A 22,038-nucleotide genomic window follows, 5' to 3' on the forward strand; every position below is an offset into this window, starting at 1 on the left:
GACTTTGAAGTTGTTAAAATGTTTGAAATGGTCTATCATGCGAGTTTATTAAGTAATCGTAAAAAGGATGACTTTAAAATAAAGACTGTTTATTTATTAAGAAGGTTTCCAGACGGTAAAGTTTGAAATAAGGAACATTTTGGTATAACTAACTCAATATATCTTTAGTGTCTTCTGCCAGAACAATGACGATGTATGTCACAGAGATGTCAAGCCTCTTTAAATAAGCAACATAATGTTAAAAACAAAATTGGTCAAACAATTAGATTGTATGTCTAAAGCTCTAGAATGGGATGTCTGTATAATATAGATCTGCGCATCTATTCTGTACACAAGACTGCTATCGGCAGCTATAGAGGGTAGTTTTTCATTTTTTGTATCGAAGTCTTATAACAATTACAGCCGTCTAAACCAGTCTTTCTCAAAGTGAGCGATGACGCCACCTCGTGTGCACTGGGGGCTTTCAGGGGGGCAGTAGAAGGCTCAAAGAAAATTAGGGGGCGTTTAGAAAATCTAGAGGGGTGACGGCAGACAAAGTCTATCTATAAAAATCCGACAGAATCTAGACACGACACCACTTGAGATGCGATTTGCTACTTGAATGCTTGGAGTCCCAGTTAGAAGAACTTATAGAACTGACAACAAACGAAGAATTAAAAATTAAATTCAAGAATAGCTACCAAGAATTTTGGCAGCACAAGCGAATCTCTCAACTCTCTCTAGGTTATGGTCGGTTGTTCAATGATTTCTGATAGCATTCCCATTGACATAATTGTGTTTAAGTATTAAATTCAAACCCTTCTTTTAAAGTTAATAAAAATACTTCTAAATATGATTAAGTATGAGTTTTATTTCCTCTCATTGAAATATTCTTGGATCTCAGAAATAGGATATGGGTCACACCCTATCTATTCTATCCATATAATAATGCATGTTTAAAAATTATATTTGCAATAGCTTTACTGTTTTTAAGATACACAACAGATGGTAATGTAAAAGGGTAAGTAGAAAAATATGGGGGGCACTAGATTTTTTTAAATCTGAAAGTGAGCTGTGGTCGAAATAAGTTTGAGAACCTGTGGTCTAAACAGTCAAAACTCTCTATCTAGCTCTGAAATTTAACACGGCCAAGAGAGGTGCTGTTAAAACATAGCACTTATTGTAATTGTTACAATAAGTGCTAATTCTTCTTCTTCGATGGTGCTACAGCTCAAGTCGAGCCCTGGCCTTCTCCACAGCCGTCCTCCAGCCAGAACGGTCCTCCGCACGTCTTTTCCAGTTCCTGATTTTTTCTGGTTGGCATCTTTTGTAATGTTATAATAAAAACATAGCACTTATAACAGTCTTGTGTATAGAATAGATGCACTGAAATATTTATATATCAAGATACCTAAGCCAAACTGGCGTTAGGATGTTATGGCGAAAATGAGTGAATTATATTATTTAGAAAGTCATCTTTAGTGTCTTAAATGTAAGTCAGTGGCAAAAACTATTTTTTGACAGTGTATAAAGTATTAATGTTTAAAAAAGAAGTCAATAAAATTCATTTTTCAATTCCGGTAAAAATACAAATTGTTACAAATGCACTTTTGGCTTAGAACATGTCGATATGTACATAACATGTATTAATATTTTTAAGTTTGTTATGATTTATTAGATTTTAACATTGATATAGCTCGTAGAGCGGCAGTTGTCTTTGTTACGAAGACGTGGGTCAAAAAATGCATGTTGTTTTTCAATATGTATAATATATGAACCAATGCAAGTACCTCATGGGTTGGGTGAATGACTAATAATATTTTTACTAAAAAAGTCTGCCAATACAACCTCCACCCTGTGGAGGCCCATATGCTCCGCATAGGATTGGACATAGTAATTTACATTTAATTAAACTCTTGCATTATATCAAATTTATCTGAAGTGACAATTTTTATTATCGAAAATTATAACAACTTTTGCCAATTTATAATACTAGGTACGAGATCAGCGACAACTTGCATTACATATTAAATTTATTCGGGAATATAAAGAGGAAAAAGTAAGATGGCTTCAGAATGCATAAAAAACAGCCAAGCTTTGATGCAATAAGCCACTTTAAGACTTATCTGCTTTTATATAAATAATATTATGTCTTGCAATTAAAATAGTAAAATAGTTTTCAAAAAATAAATATTAAAATATACAAAATTCATTTTAAAATTGCAGGAATGAATCTGAAGCATTAAGATTAATCATTCTTGTCTTACAATAAAAACATCTTCATAAGATAATTACATTAAATTGTCACTTCAAAGATAAAACCCACAAAGTGAGATTGTGGAAAAAATGGGAGTTCTACATGAGAATGATAATATGTACTGCTCTTGGAGAAAGTGTCTGAATAACCTAACATAACCTTTGAAGTACAATTGCGTTGAAAGTGTAAAATTGTACTTAATGAGTTTCATCTTTGAACTGATTGATGATGTGCGAGTTTTTCAATGTTACATTATTTATTATTTTATCTAGATTTAGATTATCTAGAATTGACGTATGCGTAAGATGATAATTGTCAATCGCCTATGGCTTTGATCCATGAAAATAAAAATATTTCTGTATCACGGCAGAAACATGATTATATATATATTGATTAAGTCAAAACCGTGTAAGTGAAAGAGATATCATTGTCAGTTGTCATTTGATCTAATTAGAACCGGTGATGTTTCTAAAGGGCGTCAGCTTGGTCGGCCTGCTTGAGTTGGGCGTGACATGGCTGGCAGACACGCACTGGTCGCAGGATGCGGAGCCGGGCCACAAGCGCCTCGTAGCGAGAGCATTTCCCGCAGAAAATACGGCCACAGTTGCGGCAGTGGTGACGCCGCTCGTACAGCGTGAAGCGTGTGCCACATGCCTCGCAGCATGCCGCCCCAGAGTCCCGCACCCAGTGGTCGCCCCCTCGACCGCCTCCAGCCTCGCACACCGCCCAACGGAATATCTAGAAGATTATACTCATTCATTAACATTCACCAAAGGTTGCACATATAAAGAGAAAGCATAACGAACTCTTCATATAACAGACTGTTCTTGGCATGGTTGAATTAAAAAGTTAATATTCTGTGTTGGCAGTACTGAATACCTAGGTAAGTACATAGTTTTTACGTAAAATGCAACATGTCGTTTGATGCTCATGGTTTGGATACTTACTAACATGAAAGGGGGGGCTTACAGGCATGGGCCCCAAGGCCAGAATGTTTGGCGGGCCCTCATAGATATCGCTAAGGTTAAGGGCAGTCTGATGCTCTACACTTTAGTGCTCCCTAAACGGTATCCCCAATGGAACTCCAGGGTTCCACAAGGTAAAATTAAGGGCATTCTGTGTATCTTAAGCGATTTTTCGTATTCTAATATGAAAGGATACTTTAATATGATTTAAAATACAGAAAAGAAAAAAAATATATTTAAAGCGAGATAGGCAGGTTCAAAGTTCAGCAAATAAAAACTTTCATTTATTTTTCTTCAGAATTTAAAGTTTAGTGCTAAATAAAAAACCAATTATTTCCTGAAAATTTTAAAAAACTGCTTGTATTATATAGTGTAATCTATTTTCATATGATAACCCATAAAATATCTGAAAATTATTGACAAATGCCGTACTTTTCGCATTTATAGCAATAAGTATAATTTCGCGAACTTTTTCCAAAATTTCAAAGTTACGATTTTTTATTCCGAAACTTCAAAATACAAATGATAAATTGTATTAAAATTGTTCCCTGTATTATTCTGTATCTAAAATCACTTCCAAGGTTTGAAAATATTTTAACAGATGTTCATTCTTAACGCCGATAAAAAAGGCCAATAACCTTGATATTATTAGTTTTGAAGTGTTTTACATCACAGAAACATGAATACATCATTTTATTCTGTGCAGGGAACTGTTTTACAAAATATTGGATTAAAGGTTCAATCAACAGATGTCACAAACGTAAAACTAAAAAAAATATTTAAAATGCTGTACTATTTTTTCGTATATTTTTAAAATCCAATATTTTACATACAATTATTTACATTATACTGGTTGGTAAGAATCCCTGCTATCTAATATATTCACCCTGTAGCTAACTTAGTTCTAAACACATTTAATACCGGACATTTTCAATAGATGTCCTAATTTAGTTAAAAAAAAAAATGATTACCATGTACCTGTTCTAACACGAGAATTTCTTGTGTTTGGGAACCAATGGGTTAAAAGACATTATTTTATTCAAGGCAGGATTTTTCAAGTGTCAATGGGCCATATTGATCACCTCAAACCCCTGGATTTTCTATATTCCGCTTATACATAAATATGATAAACTACCCTCGATAGCCGCCGATAACAGCCTTGTGTATAGAATAATATCGTCACCGTTCAGGCAAAAGTCACCAACCCTGAAAATGGCAGTTTTGAGTTGAGTATGTCACCCGAAGCGTAAAATTATGTTCTTTAAGATGCAAAACTCACCACGGTACATTAGTTAGTAAAATTTTGCTTAAATCCGAATTATTTGTTTTTCACTAAATGACTTTCGATAAAATCTTAACAAGCAAAAGTCATCATAGGTGAATAGACATTATTGACCCTATAAAAAAAAAATCCTTCGTTATAAATATACAAGCAAAAGTCACTATACTATGGATGGTGAGTTTTATTGATCCTTCTTTTGGCTAACATTGTTCAGATTATTAACAAGCAAAAGTCACCAAGCCATAATTGAGCTACCTTGCCTCCTTCAAAACCTTCCAGATGTTTTAATTAGCATCAAAAAGTAAAAGGACCTTAAAGAAATTATTAAGAAGACATGAGAAGATAATTTAATGTAGATAAAACCTTAAAAACATTAAAATCTGATTTTTCCTGCATTTTCAAACTTTCAAATTGCGATATCTCAAAACTATGTTTTTAGGGTTGGTGACTTTTGCCTGAACGGTGACGATATATGTGTTGGTATAAATTAATGCTAATAATATTAGTAATGTAATATAATAATATTATTATATTGTAAAAGATTTAAACTTCTTAACCATATAATTCTATAATAATTCATCAAATTATATTAATTAAAATGAAATTAATTACCCTTCCCCTTGCATCCCCGACGGCAACCCCTCTGCCTCCCTTGGCGGCGGTAACGCAGGTAACTGACGCAGGACTGCTGTTATCTTTTCTATCATAAGCTGTGTGCATCGTCAGTTTACTTCTAAACACCAACTGTCTTTGCCACTTCAATCCTAATAAAACATAAGATTTCAATTTTACTGAGCAAATAAAAGAAATCATGGTAAACTACAATAATTGTTTTATAATAAAAGTGTTAATAATATAATAAATTCTACTAAAAATCACTTACCATCTTTCAATTGATTCTGGTTCTGGAAGGCTCTCCTCTTGGCTGAGGAGTCATCGATCTGCGCCGCACTTGTAGCCGGAGGAATAACAACGAAGGAATCGGTGAGGCTGGTGTCAGACTTGCTAGCCCTCAGTCCTCCACCTGGCTGCGTGTACGACGCGTCATCCTGAGAAGTACTCACGAACTCCGCGTGAGCAGTGGAAGCCGGGAGAGGACTCTCCACGGATATTGATATTCCACCCGAGTCTGTTGAATCACCCATACTTCCGCCTTTAAAATTTCACACAAATCAATAAATTATTGATCAAAACAAACACTTTGAACTACTATAACAGAAGGAGTACATACTATGGTTAACTAGGTAACAATAGAATAATAACGATTCTGTGGTGGTTGCAGGATAAAATACATTTTTTATAAAAAGAAATCAAAATGGCAGACAATACCTCCTCTCCATGTGGTATAGAGTCATATTCTAAGATAATCGAAAAAAACAGTTTCAAAAAATAATCGTAAATATATAATGTTTTAACATTTTTTGTAGATCCTAATCATAAATTAAAATTGGATAATCATATTTATTTATAATACATTTATTATTAAATGGTAAAATCGTAGTTTTTTCCATGTTTTTATCACATAGGATTAATTCTATATGCACCGTGTTGAATACGTTAATCATGTGTAAACATGCCGTGTTCACATATTAAGATTATTTTAATACTGATCTATTGCGGCGGTCGCTCAAATAGGATTAATTATGATGCATGATTTTGGATGCTCTCATGTAGTATTAATTTAATATCGATTTTATTTTTTATTTGATCTTTCCACAAGTGATATAATACAGTCATATTGGTTGAGAAAAAAAATGCACATCATGTGGTATCAATAACTCATTTTCGTCAAAATCACCACATAGGAGGTATTTAATATACAGCAACGTTATGTACTATTATTTGAGAATTTACGCAATGGACGCGTGGATGTGTGCCTCCCAGATGGAGCGACATCGTCAAGAAAATGACTAAATTAACTTTGCTGAACACAAGCAGATCAGCACAGGATCACTCAAAATGGATGGTGTAGATGGCAGGTGGCATAGCCTGAATTTTTAGTAATAACAATCCTTAGTAATAAGTCAAAGAGTACCTATAGATGAGTAATTTACCTATATACAAGGGATATTTTATTTTTCGGGATTTCGGCATTCGTAATTTTGGCCATTCCTGATATCGGCCTTTGGGACTATGGCTTTAGGGATTTCGGCCATTCGGCATTTCAACATTTGGGATTTCGGCCTTCGGGATTTCAGGATTTCGACCCAAACCCAGTATTGCCTCATTCAAATCGAATGTTTTAAGTTCGGATGACAGACAAAACTGGACATACAACATAATATGTGTATTAACCAGATTGCATAAAAGAGCATGTTTTTCAAGCAATCTGTTGGAAGATAAGAATCTTACCTTCACTTTTCCTGAAGAGCGGATTTCCTCGCGATTTTCTTCGCATAATAACAGCCCCCTGTTTCTGAAGCTGACGGGCCTCTTCAATCTCAACGGTTTCGCCCTTTTCATCTTCTTGGCTCTGCAACGAAGGAGTCCGGTTCCACTCCTCGCTGTTTACGCTCTCAGTCGGGGGCTCATTTGATGGGTATTCCCAATTGTTGTCTTTGGCGTACACATTATCTTCATGGTCGCTGCATGTTTCCTTTTCTTCATGTCTCCGTGATGATTCTTTGGTGCTGGTCGTCTCACCTGCCTCAGACAGGGAGCTCTCGGAGCCAGATTTCATTAAAACACCTATAAAATACAAAGTAATTACAGCAAAAAATACGATTCTACACTCCAAATTGGAGAGCATTGAATTAAGATCGTCTGTTTTTTCAAACCACCTACTTGTCTTGTTTTTTACAGACTGTTACATAATATGGCATATAATTATGCACTTATTTACAAGATAAAATATAATTCTCACCATTATCATCTGTCGATAAACTGATCTGCTCCACAATATCTTCGGCCCTCTTCTTGGCAGGGGAAGTGGCCGAACAGATTTCTTTCTTCTTAACAACCTTCTCACTGTCGCTCAGACTGCAGTCACTTGATAACTTGGTGTTTATTCTATTAGCAGGCTTCTGTTTTAAGTTCAACGGCGATATTGGAATATTTTCTATGGATAGGTCTTCGTCAGCTGGGACTTGAACATAGTCGATTGACCACATCTGGAATAAAGAATAACATAAATAGTAATGGAGATGTAACTTTACAAAGGATTCCTCCATGTTATTAATTGAAGTAACCTCATTATATGTCCGCCGAATTAAGACCATGTGTGATATGAGATGGGTATTATTATAATTATGTAACTCTTGATTGTATAAAAAACTTGTTTTAGACTTGAAACACTAATATGCAAAGCATTTGTTAATTAATAGGCAATTATACACAATATAATATATGACCGGCACTTGTTGGTTTCGACACTGAACTCCAATGATTCAACTGTTTGATTTTAACTTATTATCGCACATTATTTTACATACAAAAGGGGAGAAGCGGAGAGAGGTTAGAAGGCATAACCATTTATTTTTGTAGGATTATAAATTATGATTGTTAAGTTACTCACTCGAACAACACCATCTGTGGATCCGGTGATGATAACGTTGAGGGAATCCCACTCCCTGGTCTGCGAATAAGCAACGCACAATATCTGCTGCATGTGATCGGCCGTACCCACACAGGTGTCCACAGATCCCAAAACATCTCCGTTGATTGACCAAACGTGTAACCAAGTTCCAGCGCAAGTCGCTATGTCACCCTAAATCAGATAAAGAATAATCTAATTGAATCACTTTGATCTAATGACACGCATGGAATGAGGTGAACAAGATTAATCACATCATTGATAATAATATATCCTATGTCAGAATAATTACGGGGTTTCGTAGTGACAAAGACTTGATACATTATACTTACAAGTTTAAATTAGGCACATAATGAACAAATTGTATATTGTAGATTTTGAACATTTGAATATTTGAAATCTGCTCAATAAACATTGCATGCTCATATCGTCACTGTTCTGGCAGAAGACACTAATTCGAAAAAATTACATATTGAGTTAGTTATACCAAAATGTTCCTTATTTCAAACTTTACCGTCAGGAAAACTTATTAATAAATAAACAGTCTTTATTTTAAAGTCATCCTTTTTACGATTACTTAATAAACTCACATGATAGACCATTTCAAACATTTTAACAACTTCAAAGTCAAATTACTCAAAACTAGTATTCTCCAGTTAGTGTGTTCTGCCAGAACAGAGACGATATAATATATAGGCTTATTTGCTTTTTTCAATTTCAAATTCAATCTTATTTGCTCTGAGCCTACGTAAGGTGCTATGATTCGCTATCATAAAGTAGCACTGTCAGAATGCAAGCGTCGAATAGGCGGCATTTGGTTTTGACTGAGTACAATCGTGAGTTCCAGACACTCGCATCGAGTTGAATGTTACCCCAGCCATTCCCATTCGGATAGCGAGCTATCTCTGCAAAATGCCATCTCCCGTGATGTGTACCCCCAGGTGTTTGAAGCTGTCAATACTCTCGATATTTTGCCTATCGCTAATCAGAGGGAAATCTGGATCAGGACAGGTACTTTTCCACAAAACGTTGGTTTTCTTCGTGTTGATTTTCAAACCAACTGGAGACGAGTTGTCATTTGAGTTGTCAAATAAGACAGCGTTATCGGCGTATTCCAGGTTGCAAAGCTTCACCGTGGGGGTAACAGATATGCCTCGGTCAGATGGTATTGACTTCCGTAGTATGAAGTCAACGAGGATGATGAAGAGAAACAGAGCAAGAAACAGTTTTACCACTGAAGGGGAGAAGATATATTTAATGCATTTAAGTCGTATATTAATCATACTCGATTTCCTATTCATAAACTAGTATCGACAACGACTGATGCTATGGTTGGGAATCATGTTGTATACTTTATGTAAAAATGATGACGCATTAAGCAATTCCCCCTTTTATCAGTTATCATTGCATTGTACATCAGCAGGCGTTATGTTCAAAAGTGTTAAACCGGAATCACGTTGTGATGGATGTTTTAAAATTGTGAATTCAAATCGTGGTAAAGCTTTACAAAGAAGGCAATTTCGATCATTATTAGAATAATGTGGATCGGAAGATGGCGAACTTTTGTTACATACAGATGTAAGGTGGCTTAGTCAAGCTAAGTTTTTGAAAAGATTCACAGATATGTTACCTGAAATTAAACAGTATTTAACAAAGAAGGGAACAGAATATCACTAACTAGATGACAAAACGTGGTTGCTTGATCTTCCCTTTCTCTGTGACATTACACAAAATTTAAATCAATTGAATCTACAACTTCTAGAGGAAAAAAGTCATTAATTGATTTGATTAGTGCAGTAGCCAGTATTTAAATCGCATATCAACATTTCTAACGGAGTTTAACGTGAGATTAAAGGATTTCTCTAAATTAGAAGATGTCGCTACATTTATATCATTCCCAACGGGGAAGAAATAACCATAAAAATTGGTGTTTTATTAGATATCGATTCTACACACCTTGCCACACTTGAAGGAGAAATATTGGCACTAAAATGCGATGAGGTCCTGAAAGCCAGAGCTTTAAGTCTTCATAATTTTTGAAGCCTAATTTGTGAAAACAAATATCCATATCTTTGGAAAGTTTTAGCATATTTAACTTGTTTTTTGGTTCTACTTATCTGTACGAATCGGTTTTCTCTTCAATGAATGCAATCAAAATGAAGCATCACTCACGATCGACTAATGATAATTTGACTGCGTCTTTACGTCTAGCGGTAACTTCTTATCACATACAATACGACAAAATTGCTGAAAATATGCAATCGAGTTTCGGATGAAAATAAAAAATAAATTTTAAGATTTCTAATATTCGATAAACAGTTAAATTGTATAACTATGTCGAAATTACTGTTAATGTGTGCCTACTTATTTATTTTTGAAAGTGAAATACATAATACTTTTTTCGTATCGTTATTTTTTATATGTATAGAATATCTATTTTCAAAATACATAAATACATATTTGAATTATAAAAATTGGGTTTTTATTGTTCTCGCATGATATAATGATAAGCAATATCAGTCGATCGCCATAAATAATTTTATCAACTAGTCGATCCTAGAAAAAAAAGTGTTGTCATTGTAACCAGAGCGTTGGAGCGGAGCTGGAAGCAGGAGCACGGAACACTGGAGCAATGGGATTTTACCCGGAGCACCGAAAATTTGTAGTGCTCCACTGCTCCGGATGTATTTTTTTTTATTATTAAATGTTCGTCCTAAAATCCAAGGAAAATAGTATATTTTGACACTTTGCAACACTGGAATTATTTGAAATATGGCAACACTGCTGAGTGATAAAAAACCTCACTTTCTTGGCAGAAGAGGCAAATAATGAGAGACGATTTGCTTATTAACTTTTTACCCGGAGCGGAGCCGGAGCAAGTATTAGGTCCCAGAGCAGAGCAACTCAAAAAAGGGTCCGCTCCAACACTCTGATTGTAACTGCTCCGTTTGATTTTGTGATGTTGTTACAAGACTAGATCAAGGGAAAAAATGCGGACTTGTGCTTGCCCTATCCTCCGAAGCTGAAGTATGATAAGAGTGAAATGGGCTATAAAATAGTGTTACTTACGGTAAGATCGTTGACAGTGACAGCTGCTATCGGTCCGGTGTGTCCTGTCAGCTGTCGGACAAACAAGCAGCGTGACAGATCCCAAACGATAGCCGTCCCATCCCGACTGCCACTCACAACCACATTGTAGGCAGGGCTTGCAGCTAGACACGTCACTGCCTCCGTGTGCCCATAGAGACATTGCTTCACTGTTAATAGTTTTCTGTTTGCATCATACTGCCACACTGTAAGAACCTGTAATTTTAAATGCAGTGATGAAAATAATTATACTGACTGAATAGAGATCTCGCTAAGATTGGCAATCGAAATGATGTAACAAGATATCTTTCTATTACATTATCATGTATTGCCACCATTGATCGAATGGTTATTTAGTTAGAAATTCCATTTCTTCAATATGATTTTAATTTCCACCTTCCTTTTTCTATCTTATGATTAATTTAATTTATTTAAAAGTACCTATATACTTATATGTATTTGAAATGGCAATACCAAATACTGAACCAACTGAAATTCGATTACTATAAATAAATATAATATGATATAGTTCCTCCACATAATCCATGCAGGGGAGTGTTGCCTAATAATAAATATACATATTTTAATATTAATACTATCGACCGAGGATACCTACTTGATGGAATTTGAATTTAAATCCATGATTCATCGTTTTTTGGCTTCTCAGCGATACGAATTAACGAAAATACAATGTAGTCCATTCATTGAACACGGCAAGCAAAAACAAGCTCCTCAAAGCGTCGTCGATAGACGGACGAGAAGCCATTATTTAATAACAGTGAACCCATTGTTTAGTTTGCTGCGTGTCCAATATTTCGCTGGTAGAATGATGTCATCGTGAATATTAATTACAAGCCCCGAGAAATAATATAATATTTTTATTGCTTTGTTATGAGACGCTGATAATAATAATTATTTTGTGCTTCTTGGGCCCCTTATTACATAGGTGAAGGGTAATGCGCGGGTGGAAGGGGGCCTACTCAGTAGTGAGCGCACCGAGTGCTTTTTTGTTGGGCTTCATGCCTTAGAATCATCATATTTTAGTTATTAGCAATAACTATACATACTATGGACAGAGCAAGTAAATTCTACTGAAGGGCAAGAAATCTTGGATCTCAGACCCACTACATGTTGATAATACAGTAGAACCTTTGATTAACAGGACTAATAGGGGACAAAGATATATAGATAAATCAGGGTAATAAAAAATGAGCCTCTCATTCAAAACAAAAAGTTAATCGGGTTATCAAAAAATGCTAGATTAAACACCCCGTGCCAGATGCATTTTTAGCATACACCTAAAAAACGCTAAATCTGGCAAGAAAGATGCTCTGTTGTTAATGCTGATCCAGAATAAATATCTTTTTACGACCATTCATCGATGCCCTTTTCTGATACTCATAATGAAAATCTGAATAATAGAGGTTTAATACAATAGGGTGAAGGAAGTTTTCACCTACAGGGCAAGGAATAGGACTCTTAGCTCCTACACTGTGGGTTTCAGGTTTGAAACCAGCATTTGGGTAATATTAAATGTTTTTTTTTTAAACGCATGTTTCAATCAAAGACATGAATTTCGCAACGAAATTCTCCTAAAAAAATGTTCATAAAGATAACCTTCAAACTGTGGAGAACTATATATTCCGTCGTCGAACAGAAATGTTCACCTTTCGGTTAGTATGTGATAAATGATGTATTTACCGTGCTCGTCCCAGCGGTGACCAAAGACTTTGCAGAAGGACAGACGCAGCAAACTATCTCCCCGCACGCTTGCGACACTGTCTCACACACAAACACCGTCTTGTCATTGTCATAGTTACCGATACGCAGCGAGTGGTCGGCGAAACCCCACGCCACGTATTTGTTGTACGTCGGCGGCATTAGAATTTTATTTTGCTCCACCGCAAGAATCGTTTTGTCTGTGTACAATATTTGGCCGACTGGACCTTTCACTTCTGTTGAAATAAGATTACAAAATGATATTAGATGAATTCAATAATTGATACAGATTAAGAAAAATTAATTATCTAAAGTTACTGACATAACTATAAAAGAATAGAGCATTTTTAACAGACAACTCTGGGTAACTCAACCTAATCAGATTATATCAATTTCGTACCCTATACATATGGCAATCATCGATATCTCTATCTAGCAGTGGCGAAGGATGGTGGTAGGCTGTTAAGATTCGACATAAATAGTGCACACTAAGCTTTGTCAGTCATACTTATTTGTTTTTATTGAACTAAGATTACAATTTGCAGATGGTGCTGGTAAGTTTTTAAAATTCAATTAAACCCTGCCTAAACCAACGCCCACGATGGCAGCGCGGCTTAAGGTCCTAGGTTTGAATCCTGGGTTTGGCAAGTACACATATTGTTTTTCAATTTGTGTGTGAGTCAGAGTACGGACCTAATAGGTTGAACAAGTGGCCAACATTCATTTTTCGTAAAAATAAAATCTTTTAATACAAAACCTCCATTCTGTGGAGGCCCATATGATCTTATTAGGATTGGACATGGCAAAAATATATAAACCAAACCATAATAGTTTAGGTATGCTATGGGCGATCTGACAAAAATAGTGCACACTTTTTCAGTCATACTAATTTGTTTTCGTTGAATTAAGAATACATATTACAGATGGTGTCTGTTAGTTTTAAATTTTTTTTTTAACCCTGTTTATACCAAACATCTAAAATTAATGGTTCAATGACAAAGTTTTAGATATTTTATTAATAAACAAATATTTTTTTACTATTATCTACTATGGCTTGGATTAATTGAATTTTAAAAACTAACAAACACTCTCTACAAATTGTTGGCTTAGTAAGTTTAGTTCAATGAAAACAAATACATACCTATGACTGACAAAGTTTAGTGGGCACTTTTATGTCGGATCTTAATAGCCTACCTCCACCCTTTGCCACTATCTAGCCAATGAATTTTTGGCCTTCTATGTATATTGCTGGACACTTTCCACCGTTTGCAAATGACCTAATAATGAAGTCTCCTGATCCTGATGGACTGAATACTGGAATAGTCATACAGATCGTAGAGCTCAGCATTGTGCATTTTTCATATCGCTCCCCTATTATTAATAATACTGACTATGTATAAAATATAATTTTACAGTGTAACATTATATTGGCATATTATGCCTATATACGAGGGTGGGTCAATAAGTCCTTAGAAAAGCCGACAGGTGGCGCGACTAGTACTGTAAGCGGTTTGTTTTCATGCAGCGGCACTACCGATTCAGTATGCTGCGAAGTTTCAATCAGATTGGTCGGGTTGTTGTTTTTTATTTTCGTACATTTAAAAAAAAAATTTGCATGTTTACAAAAATGGAGAAAATTGAGTTTAGAGCTGTTATTAAACATTTTAATATAAAAGGGTTAACAGCAAAGGAAATAAAAAATGAGTTGGATTTAGTTCACGGCATATCTGCTCCTTCACTTGCAACTATTTATAACTGGTTAAATGAATTTAAACGTGGTCGTACATCAACAAAGGATGAACCACGCTCAGGACGTCCTGTAGAGGTGACTACACCAGAAATGATCAATAAAATCCACGATATGGTGTTAAGTGACCGAAGATTAAAGTTGAGTGAGATAATTGAGGTTACAGGGATCTCAAAAGGTAGCGTCATTTCTATTTTACATGACAAATTGGGCATGAAAAAAGTTTCTGCAAGATGGGTGCCGCGTTTGCTCACAGTCGACAATAAACGCAATATGGTGGTGGCCTCTAAAGCCCTGTTGTCGCTCATGCAACGCAATCCGGATGAATTTTTTCGTCGCTTTGTGACTGTAGATGAAACATGGATACACCACTATACTCCCGAGACGAAAGAACAGTCAAAGCAGTGGATTGCGAAAGGCGAACCATGTCCAAAGAAGGCGAAAACCGTAAAATCAGCTGGTAAGGTTATGGCTACTGTATTTTGGGATGCACGTGGAATTATTTTCGTTGACTATTTGGAAAAAGGAAAAACAATAACAGGGGATTATTATGCATCTTTATTGGACCAGCTAAAAAATGAAATTGAAGAAAAACGGCCTCATTTAAACAGGAAAAAAATCCTCTTTCATCAGGACAATGCCCGTGTTCACACATGTTTACGATCAATGGCTAAAATTGAAGAATTGAAGTTTGAATTGGTCGACCACCCACCGTATTCGCCAGATTTAGCCCCCAGTGACTTTTTCCTTTTCCCAAACTTAAAAAAATGGCTAAGTGGACAACGTTTTTTTTCAAATGAAGAAGTCATCGATCGGACAAATGCTTATTTTGAGGACCTTCCGAAAACTTATTTTTCTGACGGTTTAAAAAAAATTGAGAAACGTCTAACCAAGTGTATTGAGCTCCAAGGAGATTATGTTGAGAAATAAAAAAAAAATACAAAAATAAAAACTGTTTTAATGCTTTTTTCTAAGGAATTATTGACCCACCCTCGTATATTGTACATATTATGAAAGGATGGAAGTGGGAGGCGGAGTATATAGACGTAAGTATGTAAAAGAGCAGGAGAAAGAATTTTAGTTGCCTATTTGGCTGTGGTGACTTGTAAACCAGAATACAAAGATCGCACTGTAGAGATGTTAGAGATTTTATGAATGCATAGATTGAATGTGTGCAATGCAGTCACAAAATTAAGAATATACGGACTCTGTGACAGACAATATTTAAAAACAAATTAAGATTTGTATGGATTCAAAGACTTTTCACAATATACTACACTTATATATCATATAAGTGAATATCTTATATAATTGCTCCTCATAGCTGGAACAGGGTATGTAAGTTACTATAAAAATTCATATAAGGATGTTAGAACCCCAAGATGGCTGTAAATGGATAATGGAAATGGAAAATTGCTAATAACATGCAAGTAATTCAATGATGTTCTAATACCTTTAACTGGTTGCAGCGTAGGCCTCAGGTTGTCAAGATTATGGAAGAACAATTTCTCTGGCGGTGTTATACCGACTGTCGGATTAATAATATTCGGCTCCAATATGGTAGAACTTCGCTGGGACATCTTTTTGCTGGGGTGAGCTTTTCTGAACAGCTGCTTCGGAATCTGACCGAAGTTGTTTATGAAACCAATCGTGGCATTCTTCTTCAAGGGGTCATCAATACTGAAAAGAAACAATAATTGTAATGTTCAACAAACTGACAATAATATTACGTCTGTTAAAAATAATATTATGACATTGCTGTTGATGAACACACACTACAATTAATACAACGTAAAATTGATGACATTTTCAGACAATATAAAATTAAGAATGTATTAATTAAATGGTTATTGTAGACCGTTCCGAAGATGGGTTCGTAGCCCATAACAGCCAACGTAAATATCTCAAATATAATAGAATTAACAAACAAAAAAGTTTCAAAACCATTATGAACTTACTTATAAATGTCAACGTTTCCTTCATAGAAAAGATGATGGAAGACATTGAGGCTGTCGACAGCTGGCTGTCCTTGCTGTTTATAGCCGAAGATCAAATCTATCCAGTGATGCAGATGATGAGAGACGTAATCACTCTCAAGTGCTTCTCTGTGGACTCGAATGAATTCTCTCGGGTCGCTCTTGGCCCATGGAGGAAGTACCACATCACCTAATGCTACACCGGACTGCTTGCAACCTTCAAATTGATATAATGCATTATTAGTGCACTTAAATCTCGCTTAACAGATACTTACAGAATTGAAAATTATCCTAAAAATTCAATATAAGGAAGAATAAAATTCATTACCAACGGTGACATATGTAATATTGTCAAATAAATTTTGTTACAATACTAAAACTAAGATGTTTGACATGCCTTCGACAGGCCGTCAATCTACGCTCATTTAATTATGGTTTGATTGCGTTTGCGCAGTATGCGTAATATCACTGTTGTGAGAGGACTGTGCAAGGAATCGCTCTTGTCGTTTTTCCGTACAAAATATTACGTATTTTACGCGATCTATTGTATTGTATGAATTTTATTATAATATTTTGTCTGTGTTATTGTTTATGTGTTTTTAACTATACCATTCATGTGTATTAAACTGTTATAAAGTGTTTTGACTATATTTTTTTGGACTATTTTACCTTTGTTAACGTGTGAGTGTTTGGTTGAGAACTTTTTTCAAACTTCAATATGGCTGGTTTAAGTGAGGAATTGGACTCCGATTACGAAATGTCTGAAGAAGAATTGGAACCATCTGACCTCAGTGATGTAGATATATCAGAAGAGCCAATTGAACACTTGAGAACATGGACATCCGGACCCCATGTTCCGATCGTGTATGAGTTTGATGATTTTCAATCCGGCATAGCAAACAGCGATTTGACTGAGACTTCGCCTGAGTGTCTTTTTTTTGAACATTTTTTAAACCGTGATATAATGTTGAAGGTAGTCCAACAAACAAACATTTTTTTCCACTACCAGTATAACACTCAAGAACTTGGACCAAAATCACGTTCTCATAATTGGATCGATACAACTGTATCAGAATTATATGCATTTTTTGCGGTGTCAATGCTCATGACACGAAACAAACATTTGTCACTAGAAGAACACTGGAGTACGGATTGTTTTTTAAGTGCACCCATTTTCGGTCAGACGATGCCTAGAGACCGATATGAGTTATTGCTCCAAATGCTCCATTTTTCCGATCCAACAAGTGTTACCTCAGATAGACTAAATAAAATTAGGTTACTTTTAGAGCATACGCGCAAAATTTTCAAAGACACGATGATTCCGCATCAAAATCTCTGTATCGATGAGAGCATTATTGTTTTTAAAGGGAGACTTATTTTTAAACAATTCATTCCATCGAAGCGTCATCGTTTCGGTATCAAAATGTTCGTGCTGTGTGACGTTATGACGGGTTATATTTTAGATTTTATTATTTATTGTGGTGACGGGACAGACATAGTGGATAGCCAAAACTTTGCAATTTCCGGAGCTGTTGTGACAACGCTGCTGACCGAGTATCTGGGCAAAGGGCATTCGTTGTGGTGCGATAACTGGTACACCGGTCCACAGTTATTCAAACACCTCCATGAAAATAAAACCAATGCTTGTGGGACTGTACGTAAGAATCGCAAAGAAATGCCATGCTTCAAAAAGCTGAAAAAGGGGGAGACAGAGGTAAAGTCAAACAGCCCATTGTTGGCTCTCAAATGGTGTGACAGAAGAGATGTCCACATGCTTACAACTATGCACGATGACTCCTTCGGTCCAACCGGTAAAACTAATTTTAGAACCGGAGAACCCATTATGAAGCCAAAGTGCATCTTAGAGTATAATAAAAATATGGGGACTGTCGACAAGGCCGACATGATGCTCAGCAGCTTGTCGTGCATGAGGAAATCTGTGAAATGGTACAAAAAAGTAGCATTTCACATGATTGACCTCTATTTATTAAATGCTTTCTATATGTATAAATCTGTTACTGGTAGTAAAAAAACTTTAGGAGAATTTCAGTTAGTCGTGATAAAACAATTAGTTGCTAAGTACGCTGTGAAAATCACGAAAACTCCACAACCCAGACCATCGACTAGTGAAAATCCATTGAGGTTGTTGCCTAGAACTTTAACAGATCATTTGCCGGAAAACATTCCGCCCACGGCAAATAATAAAAAGCCCAGAAGACGCTGTCATGTGTGCGGAAATTCAAAAATTAATAAAAAAAAAACATCTCTATCTAGATATATGTGTTGTATTTGCAATGTGGCTTTATGTCTCAGTCCGTGTTATAAAATCTACCACTCTTCAAAACAATTTTAAATGTGTAAAGTAAAAATAAATATGTAACTCAGTAATAATATTTAATAGCTGTTTAAGTGTCTGCCTAAAAGTTTGTTTAGTCTAAAATTATTGTGCTATATTTACGACCCTACTCAGGGAAAAAACATTATGTGTGATTTTATTACCATTTGTGAAGTGTTTCTATACACGCGTCAAGCACGAGCGTGACGAATAACAAAATGCAAGCCTTGCAGTGCTCCATATACATAAAACAAAATGGCGGAAATCTTATAAATGGTGAGTCTTTGTATAGAATTAATTTCTTCGATATTTTTGACATTATGACTGATTTATTACGGTTTTTTAATGTTGTAAAATAATCTGAACATGTCTAGGCGCCTAAAGAGCCATAAAACTCATTTTTTATTGCCATTTTTATTATGAAACACAGAAGTTAAATTAAACAAAAACCGTCACCGCGGAGAGTGAATTCGTCATACTACAATAGCCCGCGAGTGCCAGGTTAAGGGTTAAAAATAAGAAATTTTATTTCACATACCCAAATCAAAATTGTTTGAATTGCACAAGAACTCCGGCAAGTAGAAAAACTCAGGTATCAATTCTTTAACGTCGGCCATATTGTGTTTCGAAGCAGATCGCCAAGCCTCCTTCACAGAATTAAACATCCGGTCGGCCAGGTCAAAATGGCCACCTTGCAGTCTGAGGAAGTGTTGCGTGAACGGCTCCATTCTCACGAGGTAGGAGCAGACAATCATGGCGGAAGAGTAATGTGTCCCATAGTGATATGGTGGAGTTTCTCCGTGTGGGTCGTCCCATTCCTTTAAACAAAAATAAAACATCAATAATCGAAATCTTTTTCCCGATGATGGTAACCAATGTGACTAAGTTCTTCCTATCCTATGCTTCCAGGAACAAATCTGTCACTCATGGTCTAGTTACAGAGTAAAACAATGCATAATCTCTTTAAATGGATTCAGCCAAATAGTAACGGAAAAACTACATGACGACTGCCTAATCTGCAAACCAGCCAACTGCACTTTTGACCAAAAATGAGATTTTGATGGCATTTTGTTATAAAGCATGTTTTCTATGCTCACACAATTTCAAACTCCTAAACCTATAAATAAATGCGTTATCGTTCTTCACACAAAACAGCCAACTGCGGGTGCCAAATTTCCAATATCGTAAATGGAACAACTCCGCTATTTGTATAAATTTTCTTTATATATAAAAGAGAAGCAAAAATAGTGTATTAATTCATAGTGCACCTTGTGTGGAAAAAAAAAATATTTTCCAAGTGTATTTTTGGAATTGTTAAATTCCGCTCGATAGTTAAATTATTAAATTTTTTCTCCTTCCTGAACGATTTGCCTAAATGGAGTTTGCAGATGAAGCAGTCGATAAGCTGACTTGAATTCCAATAAGACAGATTGGCATTTAATTAATTGATGAAAATTAGCTTTACCTTATATCTTTTCCTAAACTGTTCAAGTCTGTCTTGGCTCTGGGCTCCCATCGGTCTTGAAAAGTCCCGGAATGTGTTGGGATCCGTAAGGTCTAGCTCGTGCGAGTCATAGTCGGCTAAGATCCACGGGAATACAGGATACTGCATCAGATCATTGTACGATCGACCGGCGAGCGTATTTAAATGCATCAAATACTGGAAATTGGAAATCTCTCCACGCTGAAAACAATAATAACAAAACCTTAAATTAAACTCAAATAAAACAGTGGAAGGCAAGAGCTAAGCAGCTCAAGAGACAAAAAATACTAATTGATACTTCGAGTATTTCATATTATGTATGAACCATTTTGTGTTTTCAAATCATCAGGCTTTATGCATATAAAAGAATGACATTTAAATGGATTTTCATTAGAAGAAATTATGTATAATTTAACATGTTTTAAGTGGTTATATCGCACCCTCGCAACTAAACTGCTACAATCAAAAAAACGTCAAACAGAGAAAATAAGCTTTGGAGTTTTTACCTTTCGCATTTTTGTACTGTGTTTTTGAAATATGTTTAGATATTGAATGAAGTTTTGACTTGAATTTGATGACTTAGAGATATGAAATTTTCGGTACAAATACTATGAACGATAGACAATGAAACGTAGTAATTAACTCAAAACACGTAAATTTGGACTTGTGGCGGTTTAGTAGCGAGGGTTTGATATCTTCTGTAATGTATTTGTATTAGAACTAATATTGTTTGTAAATAATTTTTTATAAAAATTAAAATAAATAAAATATAAAAATTCAAATCCTTTTTTTGCTGATCTTGGTAAATTGCTAAAAATACAGCATTCCCCAACTTGTCATTCAAGGAAAGATCAATGGGAAGCGTAGCAGAGGACGGCGCCGCATTTCGTGGCTTAAGAACCTCTGTGATTGGTACGAGTGCAGCCCCACTGAACTGTTCCGGGTAGCAGACAACAAAGGTAAGATTGCCTTGAAGGTGGCCGACCTCCGCTAGGGGATGGCACAATAAGAAGAAGGTAAACTGCTGATGAGTATTCTAAAAGTGGGTGAAAAAAAAGTTTGCAACCTCTGATGTACCTATTATTGCTTCCACAATATGGTTATTTGGATCAGAGTTAAAAATTAGTACAAGGAGTGTTTTATCCTCCTTATGTGATTGGTTGCAATGGTTAAAAAATGATTATGTTTCACTCACCACCCATCGTTGTGTAACAGAAGTATCGCCGATAAGATTGGCAAGGAGTCCTTGGGATTGTTCCACGGCAACTCCTCGTCGTTGCCCAGCAACAGAGCCCGCTGCACTATCTGATATCCCTGTCGCCAGCGACATGAAACGTTGGTATACCTGGCACAAAAAAAGTACAAATATTACGTAAGATAAATCATGTCAATTATATAATGTTTTACAATATAACCTTGATTCTAATACTCATTCTTTATAATCCTTCGAAATAAGGACTATGTATTATTTTATTCAATAACAGCACTGTGATTATCTCAACATGCAATCGATTAAGTGTATGGGAATCTAATTGTTGTCAATTCTCACATGACTTACTAATCAACTTTCTTAATGTGTGTAAAGTTGTGATCAAATTGAGGTGCATGTCATGTCACCGTCACGCTGACAAATTTGGTCTACAGTTTCGTCATTTTGCAGAATATTTTGAACGATC

General features: G+C 35.6%; 1 protein-coding gene across 1 annotated transcript in view; it reads right to left on the minus strand.

Moving 5' to 3' along the window:
• Window positions 1–380: 380 nt before the first annotated feature.
• Window positions 381–22,038, minus strand: part of bchs (WD repeat and FYVE domain containing 3 bchs) — an 80,329-nt gene continuing 58,671 nt past the window's right edge. Inside the window, exons 39-51 of the mRNA XM_085958735.1 lie at window positions 21,558–21,707; window positions 20,345–20,563; window positions 19,418–19,697; window positions 16,527–16,761; window positions 16,022–16,248; window positions 12,804–13,057; window positions 11,085–11,318; window positions 7,998–8,189; window positions 7,347–7,593; window positions 6,836–7,171; window positions 5,367–5,636; window positions 5,096–5,247; window positions 381–2,974 (exon numbers count right to left, since the gene is read on the minus strand). Of these exons, the coding sequence (XP_085814861.1) occupies window positions 2,705–2,974; window positions 5,096–5,247; window positions 5,367–5,636; window positions 6,836–7,171; window positions 7,347–7,593; window positions 7,998–8,189; window positions 11,085–11,318; window positions 12,804–13,057; window positions 16,022–16,248; window positions 16,527–16,761; window positions 19,418–19,697; window positions 20,345–20,563; window positions 21,558–21,707 (3,066 nt within the window). The 3' untranslated portion in view covers window positions 381–2,704. The remainder of the gene's footprint in view (window positions 2,975–5,095; window positions 5,248–5,366; window positions 5,637–6,835; window positions 7,172–7,346; window positions 7,594–7,997; window positions 8,190–11,084; window positions 11,319–12,803; window positions 13,058–16,021; window positions 16,249–16,526; window positions 16,762–19,417; window positions 19,698–20,344; window positions 20,564–21,557; window positions 21,708–22,038) is intronic.

This window comes from Rhyacophila brunnea, unplaced genomic scaffold (genome assembly GCF_057557595.1).
Source record: "Rhyacophila brunnea isolate RB1 unplaced genomic scaffold, BYU_Rbru_1.0 scaffold_11, whole genome shotgun sequence".
NCBI classification, from domain to species: domain Eukaryota; kingdom Metazoa; phylum Arthropoda; class Insecta; order Trichoptera; family Rhyacophilidae; genus Rhyacophila; species Rhyacophila brunnea.